The following is a 25,219-nucleotide window of genomic DNA, read 5'->3' as shown; positions in this document are numbered from 1 at the left end:
GCACTAGCGGCGGGTGAAGCCGCAGGTGAAGGGTTGTAGGAGCGGGCAGTGAGAGAGCGACCGGCAGCGCCGGGGCGGTGCGTAGTGCGCATGCTCTGTCCCGCTACGCAAAGTACGCAGCGTTACGCTGTTTGCGGCCGTGGCGGCGGGCAGGGCCTGAGTGTGCGGCGCCGCGTGACTCAGGTAACGCGGCCCGGCCGGGTCCCACCGCCGCTCTGCGCTCGGTCCCGTCCCGTTACACGGTGTGCGCGGCACTGAGGAACCGTGGAACCGGGGGGTCACGGCCGGGCTGGAGGGATCCGGGCCTTTATTGGGAAGGAAACGGAATCCGTCGGTGTGAAGGCCGTGCTGGGGTCCCATAGAATCGCTGGGTTCCGCTTTGCTGTGTTTAACGGCTTGATTTACGTTGTTGTGAGCGTGCTCCGTTTGGGTTTTTGCTGGATTCCTTTGGCACTGTAATGGGTTTTAGCTGCCCTTGTCATTCATAGCACTGAGCGTGTGGTGCTCAGCGCCGGGCTGATTTAGAAACAGATTGTTTCTATTTGGAGCTCCTATGGGATCAGTCTCGTTAACGTGCAGGTTCCCACTCGGATCGGGTTGCAGGAGGAGTCTTAATGCCAGCCCTGCTGCAGCTGATCGCCCATAGAGCATCGTACAAGTGTCTGGGGTCAAAAGGAACTCGAAGATCATTTGGTTTCAACCCCCCCCTGCTGTGATGGGTGCCTGGGGAGGGCAGCAGTCGGTTCTCATTGCATTGAGACCCTCAGTGATGGAGGTGGTGAGAGCCTGGGGCTGCTTAAGCAAAAAGACATAGGAAGCTGAGGGTAGAAAACCAGAACCATCCAAAATAACCCAAATCTCTGCAGGTTCCTGGTAGATCTGGGGGGAGCTTTGATCTCATGGGTCCATTCATTGTTATTTCTATATATCCATCCATCATTGAGTGTCCAAGGAAATGCCTCTATGTCTGAATGCAAATGGAGGTGGGATGCCCTGATTCTGGCCATGCAAAATGATCATAAATGAATAGTTACTGGAGATGTCATGTAACAGAATTGGTGACTCGTAGCAGAAGGATTTGATGCAATCTTGTGGATTTTTTGCAGCGAAAATGAAGAATTTCTACATTTTCATTGCTGTCCTGTTCATCCCGTGGGGTTTTTCTTTGGCCAAGTATGACGAGTTTGAAGATGGAGACGATATCATGGAATATGATGACAATGACTTTGCTGAATTTGAAGATGTTAATGAAGATACAGTCACAGAGTCCCCTCAGAGGATCATCACTACAGAAGATGATGAAGAAGAAGCCACTGTAGAGCTTGAAGGTCAGGATGAGAATCAGGAGGACTTTGATGACACAGATGTGCAGGTATCTCCATGGATTCCCTGATGGTATCTCTGAACCATGCTTTCTTGCTGTATGTTTTTGGATTGTGATTGCCAGCCTTTAGATCTTCACAATGCTTGTGTTTCTTATCCGTCAGGAAGGTGACACTGAGAGTGAACCTTATGATGATGAGGAGTTTGAAGGCTATGAAGAGAAACCAGATGCATCCCCTAGTAAAAATAAAGACCCCATAACAATAGTGAATGTAAGTACGAATTTTGTTTCTATTTCTGTTATATCATTGCTTAATTGTTGGTGTCTCTATGCCAGTAATTGTTATACAGACACTAAGAATCTTATTTACTCTCTGTAGGTCCCTGCTCACCTTCAGAACAGCTGGGAGAGTTATTACATGGAGATCCTGATGGTAACGGGTCTTCTTGCTTATATCATGAATTACATCATTGGGAAGAACAAAAACAACCGTTTGGCTCATGCGTGGTTCAGTACACACAGGGAGCTGCTAGAGAGCAATTTTGCTCTTGTTGGTAAGTTGTGTAGTGCATTCTCAACTTATTTCATTAGAATAGTAACAGCTCTGGATGTAGATAAATAATATGCCACTCTTCCAGTGCTGAAATAATGGTGTGGTGGTTTATGTTATTCACAAACATCATGGCAATACTGAATTAACCCAGGAGAACCAATTTCTAAGTCTGTTGTCACCACTTGGTGTGTGAATGTGTGGGGCATTTATCTTTCATTCTTGTTTTCTTTAGGGGATGATGGCACTAATAAAGAAGCTACAAGCACTGGGAAACTAAATCAAGAAAATGAACACATCTACAACTTGTGGTGCTCCGGAAGGGTGTGCTGTGAAGGGATGCTCATCCAGCTCAAGGTGAGGAGGAGTGAGTTTGTTGCCAGATTTCAGTTTCCAGTGTGAGCAACAAGGAGGGCCCAGCTGTGCTCCATGTCAGGTTGAGAGGCAGAGTTCTGAATATGCACATGGGAAGGGAAAGCTGGTCAGACAGTCCTGTATTCTGCCCACTAAAGTGGATCAAAGTGAATAATACTTAGAGTGTAGAGAACGAGAAGTATAAAGAATATGTGTTGGAAGAGTCCAGCTGCCATTCAGAGGGATTTAAGCAGAGGAATGGACCAGCTGGTGTTTCAGTGAGGTCTAACAAAGACGGTATCCTGCACCTGGGATGGACAGGTATGGGATGGCTCATTAGTTCAGCTCATAATTTGAGAGAACGAGGCCCTGAGCAACTTGATGAAGTGCAAAATGTGGGCCTGTTTTTGAGCAATACGAGTGGCTTCCAATGTGTTCAGCAAAGCTATATTCTTCCATAAAAAACATTGACATTAAACTGCCCTGTTTTTCCTTAATTTCCACACATATCTGCTAATGAAGACCTTCATTCTAGGTACATTATCAATATTCTGAGTTGAAAATCTTGTGTTTCTAGTTTCTCAAGAGACAAGACCTACTGAATGTTCTTGCACGCATGATGAGGCCGGCTTGTGACCAAGTGGTACGTACTCAACCCTTCAGATCAGCTGTGCTGAATGGGTGCCTTCCTTTGGTGTGGCAGTGCTGCTTTTTGTTGTATTTATAATATGTGCACTGCTGGGTGTCTTTGCATTGTATTCTGCACCTTACAGTCCAGTATCTCGTGGAACAATCTGCAAGAATTATCCATATCTCTGACAGTAAAATGCAAACTGGTGATGACGGAGTTTTGTCTCTGTGGGTTTTATTGAGCAGTCTGCAAAGTCTGTCATGCTTCAAGACCTCATCATGATAAAATGTGGTTTTACAGTCTGAAATAATGGTTCCTTTGTTGGTTCAGTCAACCAGAACGGAGCTGTTCCAATGCATACACTGGCACTCATGTTCTGATTTGTAAAGTCACTGTTTGCCTTGTCCCTTGCTCTGGGAGACGAGGGGAATTTCTAACCACAGAAGTGCCAAGAGAGATGTTTTGTTATAACAGTAGCTCTGTGTGCTGTGAATACCTTTTCTATGTATCTATAATTGTATTTGCTTATGTCTATTAAGAATGCTGAATTTAGATATGGGCAGACAGGCAATGAATGTCTGCTCTGCAAAGGAGGCTTACAGCTCTTCTGTCATTACTATGGAGCACTATACTGGAATGCTGAACTGAATGCTCAGCAAAAATTAAAAGCTACCTTTCCCTAAAATACACTGAGAAATTGCTAATTACTTTCTGCCCTGCAGCAAATAAAAGTAACAATGAATGATGACGATATGGACACCTATGTGTTTGCTGTTGGAACGAGAAAAGCACTGGTGCGACTTCAGAAAGAGATGCAGGACCTGGTATGTGTGCTCACGCTGGAATAATAAGATAGGAGTTTTTACATCCTATTCTTTGAATCTGTTTGTTTAGCAGGAGGTTGGGTTATGCTGTCATTATGTGTCTCATTTCACCCCATATAATTTGCACAAATGACTTAGTTAAGGATTGGAGAGTAAACTTATTAATGATATCTGACATGGAAAAATTTGGGTCATGTTTTTACCTAGACTGAAATCAAGCTCCCCAAATATTCAAGCACTGAAGCTTGCAAAGAACTCAGTAATAACAACCAGTGATTTGCAAATCTTTCTTAATGTCTCAAGTAACAGCACTGAAGTGTGGTTGGTGGGATACCAGCAGCTTAGTTGTTTTATCAAACCAAATACTCTAAATGCATTAATCCACTTCAGGTGTTTTGGCATGGAAGTGTTGCAATTCATTTCTCCTTGAAGCACTCCTATTGAAGGGAAATACTGACTTAGACTACATGCACTGATACTTGAAGTGTCCTCAGCCAGGCAGAGTGACTGAATTAATGCATTTTTTTTCTCTTGTTTCTTTTCGGGTTCTTCTAGGGCTCCAGTTCTGATTGAGCAGTTTGCTGTGATAAGCTATTTGCATGCTTGTATTTATTATTGTTTTTTTTCCCTCCGTTCCTCTGTTTGCTTAGAGTGAGTTCTGCAGCGATAAACCCAAGTCTGGTGCAAAGTATGGGCTTCCAGATTCCCTGGCAATCTTGTCAGAGATGGGGGAGGTCACAGAGGGAATGATGGACGCAAAGGTAATCTGGGCTGATGTATACAAATACTCCTTGGTGCTCCCAGCACTTACAGCCTGTATAAAAATTCTGACCTTAATCTCCTTTAAAAATCACAATAGAACTAAATGGCCCCAGTGAGATCTAGAAACACCAAGACCCTGAAGAAATATAAGGACTGGAAGAAGGGTGTAGTTGTCACTTGTAGTTGTTTTTACATATCAACTGTTGGTCTATGAACTGAGGACTTGAAACTTACTTTCAAAGCTTGCAAGTTAGCTCAACAGCCAGATGAAAGGAGGGTGTCAGTCTGTCCATGAGCCCTCGGTGTTCAAGCTTGTCGTCAAATGAAATGGCAAATCCCAAATGAGAATTAAATGTATAGTAACTCCTGAGTTGCTTGTGTTGATTCCAGGCATTGAGGCACATTCTGGCAATGGCTTAAATTGTGGTGTCATTGTGGCAAGCAGAGCACAAATGTTTTCTGAGCGGTATGTGGACACACTGGCAAACCAATATTGAGCATGTAGGAGGATGAAAGTGTTGGTGAGAGCAAAAACTAATGCTGGTTTCTATTTCAGATGATACATTTCCTCACGCACTACGCTGACAAGATCGAGTCCGTCCAATTCTCGGACCAGTTCTCCGGTCCAAAACTTATGCAAGAGTACGTATAAAGCTAGATCTTCCCCTTCTGTTGTAACACAGAGCAAAGTAGAGGCTGACAGACATGTCTGCAGTGTGCTGCTAGCTGGAATGCACATAAAGGTGCAAAGGTGAAGCAGCTGAATAAATACAGTCCCAGTACTTCCAAACACTGCATTGATTTAGAAGTTGAAGGTGTTGTATTGCCTTAAATATTTTTGTGTGCTGGTTACTCTATAGCTTGGGCTGCTCCCAGTCGTAACCTGGCTGTTACAGTGTACACAGCTGCATGGAAAACAATTGAGTAATCCCACTGAAGGTGGACGAGTTCAGGAGTAAATAACGCCGCAAGAAGAGTGGTTGAAAAAGCACACATTCATCCAGATACTATCTGAATGCACTGAGAGCTCAGTTTGAGCAAAGTCTGCTGTTTAAAAGACAAAAGGCAAACAAAAACCACCTGTATAAGTACTGTTGTTCCAGTTAATTCTCAGGTGTTTTTCAAAGTTACACAGATACGATACGTTTTGTTTCTCTGAGCCTTGTCTTGGGGTACTTCTCACTGCTGCCTCAGAATCACCAAGTAGTGGGTGCTTTATCCTACCATCTTAATCACCACGGAGGCTTTTGCAAGGGTGTGGTTTGCTCACAGGCATACAAATAAATGATCCATATCAAAACCTGAAACTGCCCTCTAAAAAAAGGAATGTACTTTGATTTAATTATAAGGCAAGATGGTGTCTTGTACTGAAATAGCTAAGCTTTGAAGGCTCTGTGAAATCAAGGTTTGCCTTTGTTGCATTAGAATCCTGAACTGAGTACAATAGGTCAGGAATCTGAGTAGACTGAAACTTAAATGTGTTTATTTTAATCTTGTGTGTAGTTTGCAAATGTCTCTTGGTTCTCAATGAAGTCCCCCGACAGTGGGAGATATTTTGTGTGCCCACGTTTATTCTTTGCTCATTTCAGCCACTTTTTCTTTCCTTCCAGGGAGGGTCAGCTTACAAAACTGCCCGAAACTAAAAAGACACTTTTGTTTACATTTAATGGTAAGAGAACTGTGTGTGTGTTACGTGTGTTTGTGTGTCAGAGTGGTAGTGGGCTTCATCTCTGCTAGTCAGATGCTCAAGTTTCTTCACCTGTTGAAGATGATGTTACAAATGCCTGCATTGCATGCAAACAGGATCACTGGTTGATTAGCCAGTAAATAGAAGGCAGCAGACAAGAACATCATCTTCATTAATGGCGTGAACAATAAAGAGAATTACAGCCAATAGAAAAAATGCTGCCAATCTCTCTGAGTTAACAGGGAACTCTCTATTTCAGTGCCTGGTTCAGGCAACACTTCCCCAAAGGATATGGAGTCTTTGCTGCCTCTGATGAACATGGTTATCTACTCGATTGACAAAGCAAAGAAGTTCCGTCTGAACAGAGAAGTAAGTGGTATATGCTTTGTGCCTTCTGAAAATCGTATAAACTCCAAGTGTTAACATTGGATCCTTAATCTTAAAGCCAGGAGTCTTGTCTTTCCAATGTAACTACCACAGGTACTCCACTCTGCTCACAGGGAATCTCGATTAACCGCCTTTGCTTTTCTCTGTGAAAAGGGTAAGCAGAAAGCTGATAAGAACCGGGCCCGCGTGGAGGAGAACTTCCTTAAACTGACTCATGTGCAGAGACAGGAAGCTGCCCAGTCCCGTCGGGAGGAGAAGAAACGAGCAGAGAAGGAGCGGATCATGAATGAGGAGGATCCAGAAAAACAGCGTCGGCTGGTGGTGAGATGGATTTTTGTTATAAACTACTGGCACTTTAACCCTGCAGTATCTCCAGGGCTGCCTGTAGGCATTACCAGCAGCAGTGCCTGACTTAATCAGAAGGGATTATACACTTTCAGTGTATGCTGTCCTACTTTCTGAAACATGTGAAGGCTGTCAATGGGGAACCAGCTTACCTGCTCAGAGACGTGACCCCAAGCACACTGCTGAAGGTTGCTTCTATGTCCTGCTTTTCTGAGACGAGCTTGTTCTTGAATTAGATCACTGGTGCTCATTGGGATCTCTGTATCCTTCCCTGCAGGAAGCTGCATTGCGGCGTGAGCAGAAGAAACTGGAGAAGAAGCAGATGAAGATGAAGCAAATCAAAGTGAAAGCTATGTGACTGCACTGTGAGAAGCTGCCACCTGCAGGGTTTGAATCCATGGGGTGCAAAGAGCTACTTAACTCCATAGTCCTACAGTTCTTTGAACACTACTAGCCATTAAGGGAAACGTTCCCTGCATTGGTGTTACTTAAGTATTACAGCAACGTTGCAGGTTTATGTGCAGAGCTTTTATTCCAGGTGGTGTAAAGTTTTGCTACTTGTCTGTTTGGGGGAGGGGAAAAAAAATGCAATATTCTTGAATGCTCTTTGTCATTTATTCTTTAAAAACGTAAGATTGTAAACACATCCATGTGTGCTGGTAACGTGAATGCTTTGGTTTTAAACTTTGGTTTTAGTTATTAGGAAAGAAGGGAGGATTTCATAAATTAAGGGGAGGAAAACTGCACAACAAGCATTTACTGTGCGTTTATTTGCATCAGGCTTTTAAAGGCACAAAACATAAAGCCTTCCATACACAATATGGATACTTCAGGGATTTAAGCCCAGTAGAACAAGAGTTATATTTCTTTTTCTTTACAAATAAGGTACCGGTTCACCTGTAGGCATGATAGGTAACATAGATGGTTAGATGGAACGGGAGTGGAGTGTGTGAGTGTCGTTTCCTACTTGTGGTTTTGAATGCTACGACCTTAATACAGTGTAAAATGTCAGCATGGTGGTTCTTTAGGAGCGCATGGTGAGTTAAGCAGCTTCAAGTAGCCTCCCTGGAATATTTTAACTGTAAAAACTTGCCTCAAGAACATTTCTCCTGGTCTTAGCAGCTGCTGCCTCATTCACTTCAGCAAGAAGCTCGATTCAGTGGAGTATCTGCAATTGCCAATTTCCCCAAGAAAGTAAAAACGTTCCAGTGGACATCTTGTCTTGTCTGATAAGAGTATGAGTGTGTGTGGGGGGAAGTGAATGCCCTTGTGCAAGCACTTCATTGAGAGAGCTGTGCATTTTATAAATGCTTCTAGTCCAGAAGGTGTGACGATATTGTTGCTGTGACAGACTTTTTACAGTTCTGTGGGGAAAACAGTGTCTTGCATTTCCTTGTACAATGATTTGTACAAACTTTGTTCTTAGGCAATAAGAATGAGCTGCTGTTGAAACAGCACTTGCTTCAAGCTCTTGTTCCAGCGTGGGGTACTTCACGTGGATTTAAATGCAAAAGTCTGTAACCTGATCCATGCAAATATGTGAAATTTTATAATGGTTGGTAAAAGTTAATTTAAAACCAAAACCGATGTAGATTATGTGAGATTTTAGCACTATTTAGCTTTAAAGATTTAATATGATCGTGTTTCAACAATTTCTTTGAGAAGAAATATTGGTTCGTGCTCTCTTGAAGCGGACAGCTTTCCCTCAGTCCCACGGCAGCTAATTTTGTAATACGAACATTCAATGAACTACCTAATGAAGAGTAAAGGATCATTGAAACACTCTACCTGTCGTCTTTGCTTTGGACTCCATGTTCCTCTCAGCTAATGGTATATAAGTATCTCAGGTGCCCTGGGGAGGGCTCAAGGCATATTTTGTGTTGAAGAGCAGTTTTTTTTTCCCAGTCACTACAACTTCCTCAGCATTTTATAGGCATTACAACTTAACATGACCTCAGCAGTGGCCTGAGGACAGTGATGTGAATTAGCCTGTCGGGTGAGAGGTGGGAATGGAGTAAGGGCCTGCAGCCAGAGATGGATCTCTCATCACCAGCTGGAGATGGTATAGATGGAGGCTTTTCCTCTTGGAGCGAAGGCAGCCGCCGTTCTGCGCTGCTTACGGGCTGAGAGACCTCAGCCACTCCCTGAGGAGATCCAACATGGCGGCGCCCTCTGCTTCCCGCCTTTCTCGTGCGTGAGCGCGGGCTTGCGAGATGACGTCAAACGTGTGCGCCGCGTCGTCGTGAGTCACGTGGAGGCGTGCTGACGTCACACGCAGCGTCTCTACCGGTGCGAGTAGGCCGCAGCCTGAGGAGAGGGTGAGGGTGAGGGCTGAGGGGGGAACCGGGCCGGACCGGGCCGGACCGGGCCAACCGACCGCTGTCATCCTTTAGGTTGCCTGCCCTTCATTGAGTGAGGTAGCGCTATCGCGGAGTCCATGTCTTTTCTTGTAAGTAAACCCGAACGGATTAGGGTGAGTGTTAAACGGCGTCCAGCTCCCTCTAGCCGGTAAACCGGGCCGCGGCCTGTTGGGGGCCGGATGGAAAGCACCGTGTTGTGGGTCACGGGAGCCGCAATAAGAGCCGCCTTAAAGTCACGGTGCGAACGAGGGGAGCTGGGCCCGGCCCGGTACCGCCTCTATAGTAACATGTGTGTCTCCCCGAACCCAACGGGTTCCAAACGGGGCGCTGCTCATTTTTGCGTTATAAAGCGTCAAAGCGATCGGTGTCACGGGAGAAAAGCACTTGGAACGACTGACAGCAGCGGCTGCGATCACTGTGATGGACGGGCACTGTCACCCACCCAGCGGTGCTTTCCAGGGCCGCCCTTTTGCTTGCATTCAACGCCTCTGGCTGGTTTATCCGTTGTTTTATTGCCACGTTGTAACACGGGGCTGTTGGTGATTTGCTTCGTGCTAACAGCACTGCGAGCCTGAAGCTGCTTTATCTGTTCTGCTGCTCTTTGGATCACGGAGTCAAATAGCGCTGCACAAACAGTGCTGGCTCTGACATTCAAGCATGAATTCTGCAAGAGAACAACACTTATTGCAATGCTGTTTTAATTCTGCACCTAAATAGCACGTAGCCCAAATGCTTCACGTCCTCCAAGGTGTTGTCTCTATGTCAAAGCACTGATTTATGCACCCAAACGTTTATATCTTTGTATAAGGGAGCATTGCATGCTTGTTCTTTTTGCTCTTTGTGCACGTGTGAAAGCTCCTGTTTGAATAATGCACAATGAACCTTACTGTAAGTGCATGCCATTCAGGAGATGCAGTGTGCATGCTGCATGTGTGCCATCCTAATGGCAAACAAATAATATCCTTGTCTATGAGGTGGTTGTAACTGATGGGTTATAGACACGATAACGCTGTGTTATGATTCTGCTTTTAGGGGTGTGGGAGGAAAGGGGGGTGGTTTGTCCTTAAAGGAAGTAACTCCTTATTGGGGGATTTCTTTTCTCTTAGCGGTGGGTGTCCGAAAAGTTCATTGTTGAGGGCTTAAGGGAGTTCGAACTATTTGGAGGTAAGTTTTGCTCTCGTTAAGTGACCTTGATAGAAATGCCTTATTGAAGCCTTATTGTAGCCTGTTAATTTTGTAGAAGATATCTATCTAGTAATAAAAGAGATGGATACATCCATCTGTAGCACCAAATCTGGTTATTCAGGCTGACTAGCAATGCAGAGTTAACACAGATGCACCCAACAAGTCATTTGGAAATCAATTCCACACTGATGGCAGTTCTGTTTTCAGGCACTGCAGTCTGGTTTTGTTGGGTGAAAGAAAAGAAAGAGAGATTTGAGAAGGTAAATGGAGTAAGAATGAGTCTGAAACTGTTATTGAGAAGGTGAATGGAGTAAGAATGAGTCTGAAACTGTTATTGAGAAGATAAATGGAGTAAGAATGAGTCTGAAACTGTTCTGATGGCTCCCCAGCATTGTCTGTATGGGAGCTGATTGGTTTCTGGTCTGCTATATTCTACTAGGATGCAGAAATGTTGATCAGTGACTTAGTATAGGAAAGATATATATATATATAGAGAGAGAGAGATCTTCAAGCTTCTGCTTCAAATAACTAAACACCAGATTATTCTGTATTCAGGCTAAGTTTGTGTGTCATTCCTTATCTATCAGTTTGCTTTTATGTTGAACGTAAACAGCAGCCCTACTGAATCCCTTTGATTTTCATTCTTGTGCCACTGTTTGATTACTTGTAATGCAGCAGCCTTATCTGTAAGTGAAATATTTGTATAAGGATATATATTTGTAGCTCTTTGGTGTCGATAAGTGTGGGGTTATGTACTGAGTTCTCATCCTTATGTTCCAACTATATTTTGGATGGGTGTCTGTTGAACACAACTTGGTGAACAATGAATTTCTTTACTCCAGAGCAGCCTCCGGGTGACTCTAGGAGAAAAGTAAGTGGCGTTTGCAGGCTGTGGTGCTGTGGTTCATTGCATGGAGATTATCCTTGTGGAAGTTTGATTTTCTTTTTTTTCCTTTTGACCTTAGTTTCTATTACTTCATCTCTATACGTAGCTCTGCAAGCGTGGAGATGGGTTTCACCCTGGCATGGAGGTTTTGGTGTATGGTTTGCAAACATAGTGACTGGTTTGGAAGTTGGAACTTCCCCTCTTGGATTAGTGGTAGGGGTTGGTCCCCTCCACCCTCCTGCCCAGCCAAGAGTTTCTGTTTTGAGATTGTGAAGGTCTGATTTTTGAGTGATGCCCATCTCTGAACTGGTTCAGAATAAATGGATGAAGTTTGCTTGCAACGCTTCTGAAAACAGCCCCAATTTATGATTATTTTGGCCATTCTGAACCATATTCCCTTCTGAACACTTGGATTTTGATTTCCTTTATTTCCTCTGGGCAGCAGCTACATCAGAGGCTCCAACATCAGAAGCAAGTATGTAACTTTCAGTCTGATGTGACCTGACCTCCTGTTGCTTGGTCTTCAGAGCCATTTCTCTGCACACACACAGAGCTTTGCCTCCTAAAACCTAAAGCCACTTGTCAACATGGAATCTCTGCTCAAAACCAGACAGCCAGAACGGAGCTGCTGAGAACTTTGCCTTTGCTTTTTGTTCTGCAGGCCCTGATGACACACAGCGATGAGCAGTGCTCAGAGAATAATGTATTTTATGGCAGGATATGTCCCTAATTTATTTCCCACCTGCTCACACAACATTGAAACATCTCTGTGTGCAGCTGTTGCTTTAGTTTAAGCTAATTACTAACAGGAATTAAGTGTGATTTGGTTGTAACTGTGTCAGCAGCTGTGTCGAGCTGCTGGTAATTTATTTTGTGCCACTATCTGTAATTTACTGGCACAAAAAAACCTGAAAATATACACCACGTATAGAATACTTTGTGTAAAGTCATGTACATTCACAGCTTATGCTACACTGGGAGAACAAAACCAACATTTCCCCTTCCTGCTTCAGAGGAATGTGATCTGGCAAAGGCAGATCTTTGCTGGCACCACAGAACTCATTTTCATATGGCATTTATAATTACCTTAGATTGATTTAATCAAACCTATTTCCAATTAAAACCTGATCAACGAGGTCAATTCACCAAAGTCATGCCATAAAGCAAGATGTGTGCGACTTCATTTTGCAGCTGCTTCTGCTTTTAACCATACACCAAAAGCTGACCCGTGTGAAACCACCAAGGAGTGGTTGTTGGTTTTTCTTTGCAGTATTTCATAAGTAACATTTCAGTTTAACCTAATTTGTTTTCCAAACTCCTGCACCATGTTGATAATTCTCTGGTGCAGCTCCTTTTGCATTAACTCTGTTACTGGTCACTGCTAACGTGAGGACAGGTGAGTGAGGACCTCCAATGAAGGCTTCTAAAAGGAGAGTTTGCATTCTTTTTGTTTTTCCATTGCTGTTCAAACAGCCTGAACCATAAATAAGATTTAATGTTTGCATCTGTTTTGTTGGCTTATGCTCTACCTGGAGTGGACTTGAATAAAGCAAACCACTTACATCCTGCTGAGTGTTTCACCTGCTGCCATTGCTCCATAACGCTGCTATCAGAGCCTTTTGCTTTCACTTCCTTGGTGGTGCCTTTCTGCTTCAGAGGTTTCCATCTGCCTGTGTGTCAGTCTTGACGTTGAGAGGACTGTGTGAAATTGATGGAAGAAATCATTAATGATGCAGTGAACATCAGAATTGACAAGCATCTTTGCAACAGGTTTGAGATAGGCAGTAACTTTCCATTCAGCATCCACAGCCGGGCTGCAGCACTGTGTGTTGCTGTGGCTGGAATGAAGGTTTTAGAGCTGTTGAGATTGGAGGGGTTGGTTACCCTGAAACAGCAGCTGAGTTGCTGTGCTGCAGTTGTTCGAGCTGAAATTGCATCATAGCCCTGTTCACAAAACTGAGTTTCACCTTTGCCCATAACTGAAAGTAACCCTTATTTTTAAGGTGGACAGAGAGGGGTAAAATGTTCTTTAAAATGAGCTGCAAAGCTGGAACTTAGGAAGCCTGACTTATAGCTTATACACAGGGTACATTTAGGGACAGCTGAAAGCTTCTCAGGTGCTGAATCCTCACACTGAACCAAAGGTGATGTATGGTAAATGGTGCCTGCGCTTGTGAGCTACATTTACTCTTGTCTGAGTATAGAGCAGGGGATGTCACTGTGTGGGGATATAAAGGAGCATTTGCTGTCGCTGTAGGAAAATGCACAAGCCTTTTCTATTTCATGTGCCATGAGAAAAGGTCTGATAAAGGGCATTTGCAATTGATGAAGAATGAGGTGGAAGAAATGAGCTGTGCTTCCAAATGTCAGCAGGAGTTAATGTGCTGGAAATGGGAGATAACTAAATCTGCTGTTGGACACCAAATCAATTTGGATCCCCATTAGGATGCACTTCTTGTGACTTTGGGATTCAAAGGAGCTGCAAGGTGTGCAGAGGAGCTTGCAAGAGCATTGCACCATCTCACCCAGAATGCTGCTTGAAAAGATGTGTGTAAATAAAGCAGGTAACTTCCTATAAGAAGCAGCAAAGAAAAGCTGGCAGGTTTGGGAGCGCTGATTCCCTTTGTGCTGTGAGGTCTTTTTTTTTTCCTCCTATAAGCACCAATTCTTTGCAGCTGAATTTTTGCTTTCATTCAGAGCTTTATTTTTCATGCTGACCTTCATCCCTTCCCTGAGTTGGTTCATCTTCTATATTCAGCTCAGCAGCTTCAGCTTTGCTGGTCTTAATGCAGCAAGCACTGACAGCCCAGCATCAGGCAGGAGTGCTGAGTGCCATAGGGCAGCCTGCTGGAAACACTCCGTGCTCCCATGGCTTTTGTTCAGGCAAGAATGTAAATAACTGCAGAAAGGTAGTTCCCACAAAGCAGTGCTTGAACTGTTCAGGTGAGCAGTAATTGGCTTTGTCCAAATATTTCTGAAGACGTTGCAGCTTAAAGTGAGTGAACATTGTGTGGTTACTTGTTTAAAACGCAGATGTCTGGACCTTCTGAAATGAGGCATCTCCTGGATTTCAATTGCCATTTAACTGTTTGGTATTATTATAACAGCAGTTAAATTCTCTCCTCTACTTTCAGTTGTTTTATTGATTGTGTATGATAATATAAGGAGCAGATTCTTTTTACCAGCATGTGATCTTTATTTCTTCTGAGCTGACTTTATCTTTTCTCCCCAGACAAATGAGGCGAGCTCCGAGTCGATAGCTTCATCCCATAAAAGGGACATCATGAGCAACTTCCTCCCAGACAGCAGCTGTTATGAGTTGCTCACTATCATAGGTAAGATTACAGGTGGGGTGGAGGACTGAAGTCTGCTGCTGACTGATGTGTTGGCCTTGTCTCAATGAGTTGCTTGTTTATTTGCCATTCGAACACTCTTCCTCTGTGTAACCTGGCCTAGGGAGCCTGCTTTGCAGAGGGGTCAGACTCGATGATCTCTAGAGGTTCCTTCCAGCCCCTTCAATTCTGTGATTCCTCTTTGATTTTAAAATCACTTTGCTAAAGCTGGGATGCTTATCCTAAAGGATTGCAGTGGAAGGAGGTGTGTGGTGAGTTAACAGTGCTGAGTATGAGGTACAAAGTCAGCAGAAGGACCCTGAATGTTCTCCCTGTCCTTGGAGGGGCTGTGGCTGAATCATTTCTGCCTCAGTTGTGAGCTTGAAAGACTGGATAATGTGAACTTACTGGCTGCGATCAATGGGATGCGTGCCAAGGGAGATGACTTCTGATGGAACAATTACTTTCTTTCACTCATAAGGCCATAAATAGTTTGAGTAAATGAGTATAAAGGTTATTTAAGGGCCAAGGATTGGTGGAGTTCTTTAGAACTGTGTGCTTCCAGAAATATCACTGAAGGCTGAATGCCTTTTATTTCAGGCAGAGGCTTTGAAGACTTGATGGTTGTAAACCTGGCCAGGTATAAACCCTCAGGGGAGTACGTCACTGTCAGAAGAGTTAACCTGGAAGCCTGCACCAATGAAATGGTCACATTCTTGCAGGTAATGTGAACCTAGTGAGCCATAGAGTGAGTTTAGGAGAGAAGAGATGATAAGAACGGTGCTTATCAATACTATATTCATAGTTTTGCATTTACTGTACTGAATTGAAATATCTTTTTTGCCTTCAGGGAGAACTTCATGTCTCCAAGCTCTTCAACCACCCTAATATTGTGCCATACAAAGCAACGTTCATAGCTGACAATGAGCTATGGGTAGTGACATCTTTCATGGCCTATGGTAAGTGAAGGGGATGTATTTTTGTCTCACCAGCATATCCTGTAAGATGAAGTTTAAGAGATGTTACATCTTCATTGAAACATCCTTGTTTTTCTGACCAATGAAGAGATGTTCTATTTCATTTTAGGCTCTGCAAAAGATCTAATCTGTACCCATTTTATGGATGGGATGAGTGAATTGGCTATTGCATATATTCTCCAAGGAGTCTTGAAAGCACTTGACTACATCCATCATATGGGCTATGTACACAGGTAAAAATAGTAATAATAGAAGTGGTACTGAAACAAACTTACCTCTGTACCCTGAAGGCCCTTGTCTGAAGTTGGGACAGCCATGTTGGCAAGCAGACTTGCTAAGGCTCTGAATGGAGAGCAGAAGTGTGGGTAGATTTGTCCTGAGTCCATGGCCTCCAGTCCTGTATTTCTCCTTGCCACAGCAACATTCCCTGGGGGAAAAGCAAAGTGGTTGAACATCCTGTTGATGTTTGTGTCGGTAGTTCTGCACAGTGTTCAGGATGGCCGTTAGGAATCTCCTCATTAAGCTTTTAATCTTTCTGTAGGTGCTCATTAAGGTTGAATCTTTGAAAAATCTCTTCCTTAGATTACTGTTTCCACCCTTTAGTTTGTTTTTCCTTTCCTTTGATATTATCCTTCCATTGAGAAACTCTATTTTAAGCACTGAATGTCCTGGGTTGGTCCTTTATGGTACGGTACTGTCAGAGCTGCTCAGGTAAGAAGCCTTCAGTCCTCTGTAGTGTACGTCTATGCTAGCAGCGTTCCTGGGGATGCTATAAGGAACCTTTGGAGACAGAGAAACTGACTGATCTTTGTTGTTCTTTTAAGGAGCGTGAAAGCCAGCCATATCCTGATTTCTGTAGATGGGAAGGTGTATCTCTCAGGCCTGAGAAGTAACCTGAGTATGATTAACCACGGGCAGCGCCTCAAAGTCGTTCACGACTTTCCCAAATACAGCATCAAAGTCCTACCTTGGCTCAGCCCTGAAGTCTTGCAGCAGGTGTGTATAAAAACCAACTACTGCTTGTGCTCAGTAATACATCATATCTCTGTGTAGCTTTCTGAGGTTTTATGGTAAGTTCTGGGAAGAATAAAACCAGCAGCCACAGTGTTGCTTTTGCTCATGATGAGGATCTTAACTCTGCACTTTTTACCTTAGAAATCCCCTCAGCCCAATCCTATATTGGTTGTGTTTGTTCTGCTGAAATCATTTGTGTTTGTTCTGCTCAGCAAATCATGGGCATCACCTGTCTGCATTGCACGTCTGTAGTTTTTATTTCCCTTTTCTTCTAGAATCTTCAGGGATATGATGCAAAATCTGACATTTACAGCATAGGGATCACAGCTTGTGAACTGGCAAATGGACACGTACCATTTAAAGACATGCCTTCTACTCAGGTAAGGTATAAAGGCACATCATTCTTTCATCTCAGCATGAACAACCGCCTTTCAGCTCTGGGTTGTGGAGACAGGAGGGTGCCCGAATTCCCTTCTCATTGCTGTTTTTTCTGTATGGTGCTTTGGTGTCAGAATGGTAATGGCCAAATGCTGAGGACATGAGAGATGTAATTAGAATTTTTAACTGGAGTTTGTGTATACGTGGGGTGTTGATGTCCTTCACTTCCAGATGCTCTTGGAAAAGCTGAATGGAACTGTTCCCTGCCTGCTAGACACCACCACAATTCCTGCTGATGAGCTGACTATGAAAACCTCTCGTTCAAGTGCAAATTATGGGCTGGGTGAGAGCACGGCTGTGAGCAACGTGAGAGCAGCCAATGGAGAGTCAAACCTGCACCCTTATCTTCGGACCTTCTCCTCCTGCTTCCATAACTTTGTTGGGCAGTGCCTTCAGCGGAACCCAGACTTCAGGTAAAGCCAGGCCGAAGCTGCTCTTCACAGGCCTGCCACGAGCACAGGTTTTGTGCTGAATAAACCATGAGAGCCACTGCTGGGTTAATGTGTTGAATCTTCACAGAGTTTGGGTGCCAGAGCTGGTGTAAGGGAGGGGATGGGTGGGATGGGATTGTGATGGTGAACTGCTGACAGAACTGCACGGGCAACTTGAAGGGTCAGAGTGCACTGACTGGTTTTCTTTTGTTTTATTTGAACAGGCCAAGTGCAGGCGCTCTGCTTAATCATCCCTTTTTCAAGCAGGTAAGGAGATCATTGGATGCACAGATACAGAACAGTGGCTGTTCTGCAGTCATTACCTTACTGTGTCACCAGAGCTAAGGGTGGGCATTCTGAGCTGCTGGATTAATTTAGCTTGGTGATTAGCAGCAGTGCAGGTTAGTGAGCCTTGCATTCTCCAGGAAGGTGGGAGGGTGAGGTGAGGTGGCTCTTCAAGCAGCTCCCTCCTCTAAGACACTTCAGCTTCGCTGAGGGGAACATCAGGGTCACACAAGTGTTACTGTGCAAAGCACTGTCCCGTTATAAGATGCAGGTTGTGCATCCCTCAGTGCAGACAGAGGATGTTTGTCTTACTTGCTGCCCACCCACATGAAGAAGCATTTCAGCAGCTGAGCTCTCTTTTCCATGCAGATCAAGCGTCGTGCTTCTGAAGCACTCCCTGAACTCCTGCGCCCTGTTACACCCATTACCAACTTTGAAGGGACGCGGCCCCAGGATCCCAGTGGCATTTTTGGGCTGGTTTCAAACCTGGAGCAGCTGGATGTGGATGATTGGGAGTTCTAGAATAACAGAGACTCTGCTTGGTTCTGGAGGAGCTTTCTGGACATTGTAATTTATTGTTCCTGAGTCATAAAAGGTGATGAATGTTACACATAGAAGAGTTTACAGGTCCTTGGGAAGGAACTTTCAGCTGCCTGTTTACTTGGAAAGAAGCCTGGAAACAAATGGACAGACCGGAGCTGCGGAGCATTCAGGGTGGTGCAGTGCCCCATAGTCCAGTTCTTGCAGCTGAGTAGCAGGAGAACACAAGAACGGGTTGAGTGAATCTGTTCAGTTATGGTCTCTTTCCCCTTGTTTCTAAAAAGGATTGGCTTCCTCGTCTCACAGGTGAAGGCTGCACGACCCTATTTTTTTATATGTATTTTTTAAAGGGTGCCTTAGAGTTAAGAAGGGGAGGAAAGCAGTTCTTAGTTTTGGGCATTTTCTTAGAGCTAGTCGGATTTGTGTTGTTACTGGGTAACTTCTGAGGGTGCAGAAAGGAGTGCATTCTTAAGCTTGGTCACTTCTTTATGGTGGAAAATGAGAACCAGAAGGTAACCTGAGGCTGTCGCGGGCACATTCACTGCACTGGGCTTTCCTCTGCACTTCTGAGCTCTGCTCCAGCTCTGGAGAGAGCTTTTAAGACTCCTCTCAGTTGAGGCTGTGTGCTCTGAGCTCCAGGTCAGATGCCATCCCCATCTCCTCCCATGGCTGCCTGGGTCATCAAATCCTAATGTGTAATTCTGTGCAACATACCAGCTTTTCTAACCTCCCACAGCACATCCAGCTCAGCCTCCTGTTAGCTGGGCTGCTTTTACAGCATGGAATATCCATACCAGCCCGTGCTCAGTGACTTGGCATGGAGGGAAAGTAATTTTCACACCAAATCCTCTTACTCACAAAACACCTCTTTGAATGTTACGCTCACTGATCTAAGCCCTCTGTTGCCATTGCTGTACCATCATCCCCAAATGAATGAGATATAAAAATCCTTTGCTTGCTTTTCACACAGCTTCCCTTGATCCCTGGCTGTGACAGCTCACAGCATTTGGTTTTGGAGGCGTGTTTAAGGCTTTTTAGTTTGACCTTTCCAAGGACCACAGGTGCTGGAGCTCTTTCCACTCTCAAATGAAGCACTGGGATTCCAGCCCTGTAAGCGTGCTTGATGGGAGGAGCGGTGCTGACAGCAGGTCCTTCTGTTTGTAAACGACTTGAAGCCAGATGAAATTTGTTACTCTAGTTTTTGGGTTTTTTTTTTTTTTTTTTCCAAAATAAAATATTTCTGAAGTTTGTAAGTCTGCTGTTTCTGCAGGGTGATGGAAGCTTATGCTCTTCTCAGCTCCATACTTAGGAGGTTGCATCTTGCAGTTCAACCCATTGTGAAGTTTCCTTCTTGCCCAAATTCTTATCCCCATCCCACAGGCCTGGACAGAGCTGGTTGCAGCAAGGGAAAAATCATTGAGAGAAGTACCACTGATGGCATAAAACCTTGCATTAGGGACATGGTACAGCTGCTGGCTTCCTCCCCAAGGGATGATTCCACAGTGGTATCACTCTCTGAAGTCCTGAATCCTGTTTGATGTTACTTTAAGCTCTTGACTTCTAGAGATCAAAAGGCAGCAGAAAAGATGGGAGGGAATACGCTCCTCTGAGCTGCAATAAATCACAACTAACTGCAGCAGTCTGGCTTACCTCCCAAACAGCATTTCCAAAGTGACAGATAAACTTGGTACAAGCCAATAGTTTTCATTCTTCTCTCTGCTTTTAGCATTTGATTTGACTGAACAAAATTCAGACCCTCCCTCCCCAGGCCCTCGTGGTCCTACTAATGGCACAGAAGACAACTCAGCTTACCCATTCTGTCCTGTGTCTTCTCTGACAACTGGCACCACTCGTGCCCCCATTTTAACAAGGCCTGGTTGGATGAACCACCAATGGCTGCAGCTGCTGGCCCAAAGGCAAGTGCTGTGATCTGTGCATTCTTCCCATGAAAACTTTATTGGGCTCCATACAAAACAGAGTGCTTTGCTAGTGTGGGTCTTCACCATGTTCTGAGTGGTCTGACTCCTCCTCTTCCTCCTCCCCTTTGTGTTTTTCCAATTTTGCCATGAGCTCTGAAAAGCAGGAAGATGCAGGATGAGATTCCAGGTGCAACATGGAATGGCCAGTAGCAAAGCTGGATGCCCAGGACCTGCCAACACAGCTCTGTCCTGGAACCAAAGCACCTACCAAAAATCACTCATCTGCACAAAAGCTAAGCCAGGAACTACCACCAAACACTGAGCCCTTCAGTGGGGCTTCAGATGCTAAAGTTCCAGGCTCTGTCAGTGGATTACTGACCAGAAGAGCTACTGTCTGCACTCCCAGCACCCTCACCAGAAATCAGTCTCCCCCTCTGGGCAAACACAAACACTCTTTTTTTACCCCTGTGGTGGCACCCAGGCCCTGATGTGGTGTTTCCAAGCACTGAGAGAAGTTCTGCCTGTGAGCTCCACCTTGCAGCCGAATGCTGTGATCATACAGCAGCTCTATCCCACAGGTGGCCGTTACCTTTGGCTGGGTTGAAGACTCCATTGGTCTGCTTATCACACACGTAACAGCGCTGGGATTTGCGATAGTGTTGGAGGGCACAGCTCTCACAGAAGTAATGCCTGCACCTGTATGGAGAAACAGACGGTACTGCCAGTCACCAGATACAACTGCTGCATCCAGGAGTTAGAGATCATCAACTACTGAGCCCTGAGGGATGCAAAAATAAGCTGGATGTACAGAGCCCTATGCAGCATCAGCTCTCCCAGAGACAGCACAGGTGCAAGGTGATGTGATCAGGCAGCATCTATAGAAATATAAAAGGTTCTTGGACAACAAAGGCTTGAGACCCCACCAAGTTGATGCTTGAGATGTAGTTATGAAACTCCCTGCATAGCAGAGGCTTTCCCCACCCACCAGAAAAGCAAACAAGCGTGCTCCTTCCACCAGCATGTGGACAATGCCAGTGTTTGCTACCAAAGAGAATGACTGACTGACTGAAGGACTCAGCCCACTACAGATGTTTTGGCTCCTTACTTGGTGACCACGGGGTTCTTGAAGGAACTTCTGCAGATGAAGCATTTGAAAGGCATATCCTCCTCATCGCTGCTCACCTCATAGTTCTCTTCATCTGCACGAGGGAAAATTAACCAGACTGGAACAAGAGCAGAGGCAGCCAGGCCAGCAGATGCACAGGGCATGAAATATGGAACATGGAGAAAGTACAGCAGGTGGGATGGACTCTGCTGGAAACAACAGCATCTGGGTGTCACTGATGTCAGTAACGTGTGTGGGATTGAGATATAATTAGGTCTAATGAGCCAGTGTGCTCGTTGCTCATCTCACAGGAGCACATTTTGTGCGACACCCACTTGCTGCTATAAACAGACTCATCCTCCAGTTCCTTATTTTTCACATTTTTTTCCAAAACAGCTGCTATTGAACTCTTCAACTCAGAGAACATCCCCTGCAGCTGCCCAGCAGTTCATAAGCTACACTTGGCTGCATCCCTGGGCCACAGATATGGATTCTGAGTGAGAAACAGGGATGTGACAAAGCATGAAAGCATTCCATCTGTGCTGCAGGAGATGGCTCTATCTATCTCCCCATCTCCACGCTGCTTGCTGCTGGGATTCATACAACAACAGACTGCTATATTTTGTATAGACAGACAGAGCAAATTATCCCCCCTGGTAGCAGTCAGTGGTAATCTGAAAGCAGCAGATTTGCACAGCACTGGCAGTTGTTATTGGAGCTAAGGTAACTCCACAGCAGAGAGTTCCATAGCTTTGTGGAATGAGGAATTCTCTCCATCTAATCAACCCATTGCTTGTGCAGTTTGAGACAGCAAAGTCTGTAAGTCACATTCACTCTTCAACACGAGGGAAGGAAGGACCCTGTGGCCTCATACACCATTAGCTTAGGGAGCAGGAGAGCAGAGGGGCTGTGCTGTACCATTGACTCCATAGCGGCCTTCATCCAGTTCCCTTTCTATCTGCCAGCCGTGTTTGTAGTCTGAGCGGTCGTGGAGGAATTTGCAGCTGTCTGGAAAGCACAAAAGAGGGATGAACAATCTACCCCCATTGCCCAGCTGTTCAAAGGACACCTCATCCAGGGGCAGCCTGAGATTTGCTCAGTACAAGGTGAAACCCAATTACTTCTGTACCCACCCATGCTACAGGGCAGGGCCAAGAGAGATGAGGCCAAGAGAGGGCCTCATCCTGCCCTCTCAGGATCAACAGGCCACAAGCATCACGTTCTGGATGCCACAGCAAGAGCTCCAGCATTCACCCACATAGGAAAAGGAAAAGGAGATCCCACCACCTACATAACCTCAGGTGAGGAAATACTAACTCTGCAAACAGGTGCCCATGAATTACTAACTGTGCAATTTCATGCCACAAAACTTGGGCTCACCATCTGGATTGGATCCCTGCAGGCAAGACCCACTCACCTCCAAAGCCGCAGAACCCTGTTTCCTTGTAGTCCTTACAGATGTCTGGCTGGTAATCCCACCGCACCGTGGCCCTCAAGTGCTCTGGAGCACGGATGGGTCCTTTTCTGAAAGGGTGGGAGAAGGCTCAGTCCAGCTGTGTCACTGCAATGGAGAAAACCCCTGCGGGCCCGGCCAGAACCAGACACCAAACTCATTAGATAGGAACAAGCTCCAAAAACAGCATCATTTCAGCCCAGAAAAGTGCCCCTGGGGACAATGTCTGAAATTCTCTGTGGTTCTATGATCCACCCCCCCCATCCCAGGCTCGTCCCAACCTACCTGACCATTCCTGAAGAGGCATTTCCCATTGACGTGTCTTTGGGCTTCACATATTTCTGGTAATTGTTAATACCACGGTAAATTTTATCATCTTCTTTTCCTCTCAGTTCCTAGAAGAGAAAAAAAAAAAGGCAATTAGGGGTCAGAAGATCTTCATGTCACAAGCGAGCTTTTATCTCTCCCATACCAACCTCCCCTCCTGGCCATACCTTCCTTAATACCAAGTAGTCAATAACACCAGCAAGTCCCCCCATTTACATAGACAACACTTCCAACCTCTCAAATATGCAGGCAAGAAAAGACTCAAGGTCTTGGCATGCAAAAGGAGATGAGTAAGCACACACACTCCTGCATAGCATGAACTCTTAGAAGTGAGGCTGACCAACCTCTTGTATTTTCTGGCTGCGTTCGAAGATGGCCTGGGCATCTTTATCCTTCTCTGTGTCCAGTTCATACACTGCTGTGGCCCCCATGTCTTCTGGGCCAACAGGTTTCTGAAAAGCAAGAACAATATGTGATAACAGTAAAAAGAAAGGCTGCATGAGACAGAAACCCCTCGGCTACCTGGAGGGCCAGTCACTGAACAAGTGCTGGGCATGGCCTGCTTCACCCTCCAGCAGTTTCTAACTTCTATTAGCATCTTCTCTTAGCATCCAGCCTAGTACTTGTGCAAGACAGGATGTTAATTACTGACTGCTCCCAGGTTTTAGTTTGCAGAGTCAGGACACAGAAATCCCCACTTTACTCCTTCAAGCTTCATCTTGTCTTAGCTGGAAACTGATCTCAGGTCTCTCATGTTCAGTGCTTCAGCCATGAGACCACCCAGCCCACAGGCAGGATGTTATATCTGAACTTTTAACCCAGCTGTGGGCAGCCTGTGCTCTGTTTTAATTCAGTGATCTAGTCTTGGTTCCTTGTGAATACAGTGAACAGACAAATGCTCTGAGGTTCTGTCAGCTCTTCATTTGCACAGAAACCAAATAATTACAACCAGCCTCAAATTAAAAACAAACCCATCTTACACACCAAAAGCTTCTGGAACCCCAAAGGCTCCACCTCCTCCTAAGAACGTGCTGCCCTGCCCTTCAAGTATTAGGGCCACAATGAGGTCTCCCCGGAGCCTTCTCTTCTCCAAGCTAAACAAGCCCAGTTCCCTCAACCTTTCCTCCCAGCAGAGCTGCTCTGAGCTCCTTGTTGAACAATGCAGAATATCAGGAGAATAAACCCAGCTTGTGTGTTAGGAGGGGAGGGACAGGGAAACACAGCTACAGATCAAAACTGAGAAGAGCTGATGGCACATTTACAGAAGCAGAGTATGGGATATGAGTATGGGATTAACCCCACCCCAGAAGCTCATCTGCGCTCAGTCCTTACCGCCGACCTTGTTGATTTGTACGTGACTCCGATCTCCTTCGACGGATCATCATCATCGCTGCTGCTCAGGGCGTATGAGGGCCGCTCCTTTGTGCACCTCCTGGTCTGAAGGGCGGACAGACAGACAGACAGACAGACAGCGGGTGTGAAGGCTGGATGTGCCCCACACAACAACAGCACAGCGCCCTGTGTGCACCTCACCTTCTGGATCATGGGGTTGGGGGCGTCCCTCCGTCGCTCCTTCCTCACCACGGTGCTGCCCTCATCGCCGCTGCTCCCTGCGGGGTTTAATGGGGTTTAATGGGGTTTAATGGGGTTTAATGGGGTTTAATGGGCCTGACCGCGGGGCTCCGGGGATGGAGGCAGCGCCCCTCAATCACACAGCTCAATAACCGGGCCCCACTGAGGGGCTGTACGACCCACGGCCTTCCTCCGCCTCCCTCGTGCACCACAACAGGCCGCATCGGGATATACCACCCCCGTCAGCCCCTCACCCTGCTCCTGGTCGCTGCTGGGCCGCTTCCGCCGCCCCCTCCCCGCCGCCAGGCCCCGCTTCTTGAACACGAAGCCGCACACTGAGCCTCCCTCCGCCATCTTGAGCCGCCGCCTCAAGACAGAGCGGCACTAGATGGGCGCAGAGCCGCACAGCGCCCCCTGCTGGACGGGAGGACTCGGGCCGCATAGCGCCACCTGCAGGCGTGGAGGGTGAATTGCGAGTCGCCATAGCAACCCCAACAGAACACCAATAGAACCCGAATAGAACCCCAAAAG

At 45.6% G+C, this 25,219-nt stretch overlaps 3 protein-coding genes across 13 annotated transcripts; 2 read left to right on the top strand and 1 right to left on the bottom strand.

The window, feature by feature from the left end:
- Positions 1-75: 75 nt before the first annotated feature.
- On the top strand, positions 76-8,649 carry CCDC47 (coiled-coil domain containing 47). 2 transcript variants are annotated; one of them, XM_015885672.2, is made up of 13 exons: positions 76-183; positions 1,107-1,372; positions 1,488-1,595; positions 1,704-1,878; positions 2,110-2,231; positions 2,806-2,871; positions 3,582-3,683; positions 4,334-4,444; positions 5,002-5,087; positions 6,056-6,114; positions 6,392-6,501; positions 6,673-6,840; positions 7,142-8,649. In XM_015885672.2, the coding sequence occupies exons 2-13, from the start codon at positions 1,112-1,114 to the stop codon at positions 7,220-7,222; spliced, it is 1,449 nt and encodes a 482-aa protein (XP_015741158.1). In that variant the 5' UTR covers positions 76-183; positions 1,107-1,111; the 3' UTR covers positions 7,223-8,649. The 2 variants fall into 2 exon arrangements, with proteins under 2 accessions (XP_015741158.1, XP_015741160.1); XM_015885674.2 differs by lacking the exon at positions 76-183 and adding an exon at positions 389-411 and having other exon boundaries at positions 7,142-7,465.
- RNF113A (ring finger protein 113A) lies at positions 7,832-25,134 on the bottom strand. 2 transcript variants are annotated; one of them, XM_032449420.1, is made up of 13 exons: positions 24,943-25,106; positions 24,650-24,726; positions 24,449-24,553; positions 23,461-23,568; positions 23,075-23,184; positions 22,754-22,860; positions 22,255-22,344; positions 21,337-21,430; positions 20,821-20,927; positions 20,125-20,384; positions 15,880-16,031; positions 12,858-12,993; positions 7,832-9,888 (listed from the first exon to the last, which is right to left on the bottom strand). In XM_032449420.1, the coding sequence occupies exons 1-10, from the start codon at positions 25,040-25,042 to the stop codon at positions 20,299-20,301; spliced, it is 984 nt and encodes a 327-aa protein (XP_032305311.1). In that variant the 5' UTR covers positions 25,043-25,106; the 3' UTR covers positions 7,832-9,888; positions 12,858-12,993; positions 15,880-16,031; positions 20,125-20,298. The 2 variants fall into 2 exon arrangements, with proteins under 2 accessions (XP_032305311.1, XP_015741174.1); XM_015885688.2 differs by lacking the exon at positions 7,832-9,888 and having other exon boundaries at positions 12,717-12,993; positions 24,943-25,134.
- STRADA (STE20 related adaptor alpha) lies at positions 9,124-18,617 on the top strand. Of its 9 annotated transcripts, none has more exons than XM_032449418.1 (13): positions 9,124-9,182; positions 9,258-9,313; positions 10,331-10,388; positions 11,252-11,280; positions 14,528-14,630; positions 15,228-15,349; positions 15,478-15,586; positions 15,714-15,837; positions 16,429-16,600; positions 16,894-16,998; positions 17,228-17,469; positions 17,712-17,754; positions 18,142-18,617. In XM_032449418.1, the coding sequence occupies exons 2-13, from the start codon at positions 9,302-9,304 to the stop codon at positions 18,292-18,294; spliced, it is 1,272 nt and encodes a 423-aa protein (XP_032305309.1). In that variant the 5' UTR covers positions 9,124-9,182; positions 9,258-9,301; the 3' UTR covers positions 18,295-18,617. The 9 variants fall into 9 exon arrangements, with proteins under 9 accessions (XP_032305309.1, XP_015741165.1, XP_015741169.1 ...); XM_015885679.2 differs by lacking the exon at positions 11,252-11,280 and adding an exon at positions 10,617-10,669; XM_015885677.2 differs by having other exon boundaries at positions 9,150-9,182; positions 9,258-9,337.
- Positions 25,135-25,219: the final 85 nt, after the last annotated feature.

Source organism: Coturnix japonica, chromosome 27 (assembly GCF_001577835.2).
Source record: "Coturnix japonica isolate 7356 chromosome 27, Coturnix japonica 2.1, whole genome shotgun sequence".
NCBI lineage: Eukaryota > Metazoa > Chordata > Aves > Galliformes > Phasianidae > Coturnix > Coturnix japonica.
This window is presented reverse-complemented; position numbering and strand designations above follow the sequence as displayed.

Excerpts from the sequence above, each read along its gene's own strand:
- CCDC47 (XM_015885672.2), top strand. The coding sequence starts at position 1,112 with ATGAAGAATTTCTACATTTTCATTGCTGTCCTGTTCATCCCGTGGGGT. Across the intron at positions 2,872-3,581 it reads GGCCGGCTTGTGACCAAGTG|CAAATAAAAGTAACAATGAA; the intron begins GTACGTACTCAA and ends TCTGCCCTGCAG. Across the intron at positions 6,502-6,672 it reads AGTTCCGTCTGAACAGAGAA|GGTAAGCAGAAAGCTGATAA; the intron begins GTAAGTGGTATA and ends CTCTGTGAAAAG.
- STRADA (XM_015885675.2), top strand. The coding sequence starts at position 9,302 with ATGTCTTTTCTTGTAAGTAAACCCGAACGGATTAGG. Across the intron at positions 15,587-15,713 it reads GACATCTTTCATGGCCTATG|GCTCTGCAAAAGATCTAATC; the intron begins GTAAGTGAAGGG and ends ATTTCATTTTAG. Across the intron at positions 16,601-16,893 it reads GCCCTGAAGTCTTGCAGCAG|AATCTTCAGGGATATGATGC; the intron begins GTGTGTATAAAA and ends CTTTTCTTCTAG.
- RNF113A (XM_015885688.2), bottom strand. The coding sequence starts at position 25,042 with ATGGCGGAGGGAGGCTCAGTGTGCGGCTTCGTGTTCAAGAAGCGGGGC. Across the intron at positions 24,727-24,942 it reads CAGCAGCGACCAGGAGCAGG|GGAGCAGCGGCGATGAGGGC; the intron begins GTGAGGGGCTGA and ends TAAACCCCGCAG. Across the intron at positions 21,431-22,254 it reads AGGCCGCTATGGAGTCAATG|ATGAAGAGAACTATGAGGTG; the intron begins GTACAGCACAGC and ends TCCCTCGTGCAG.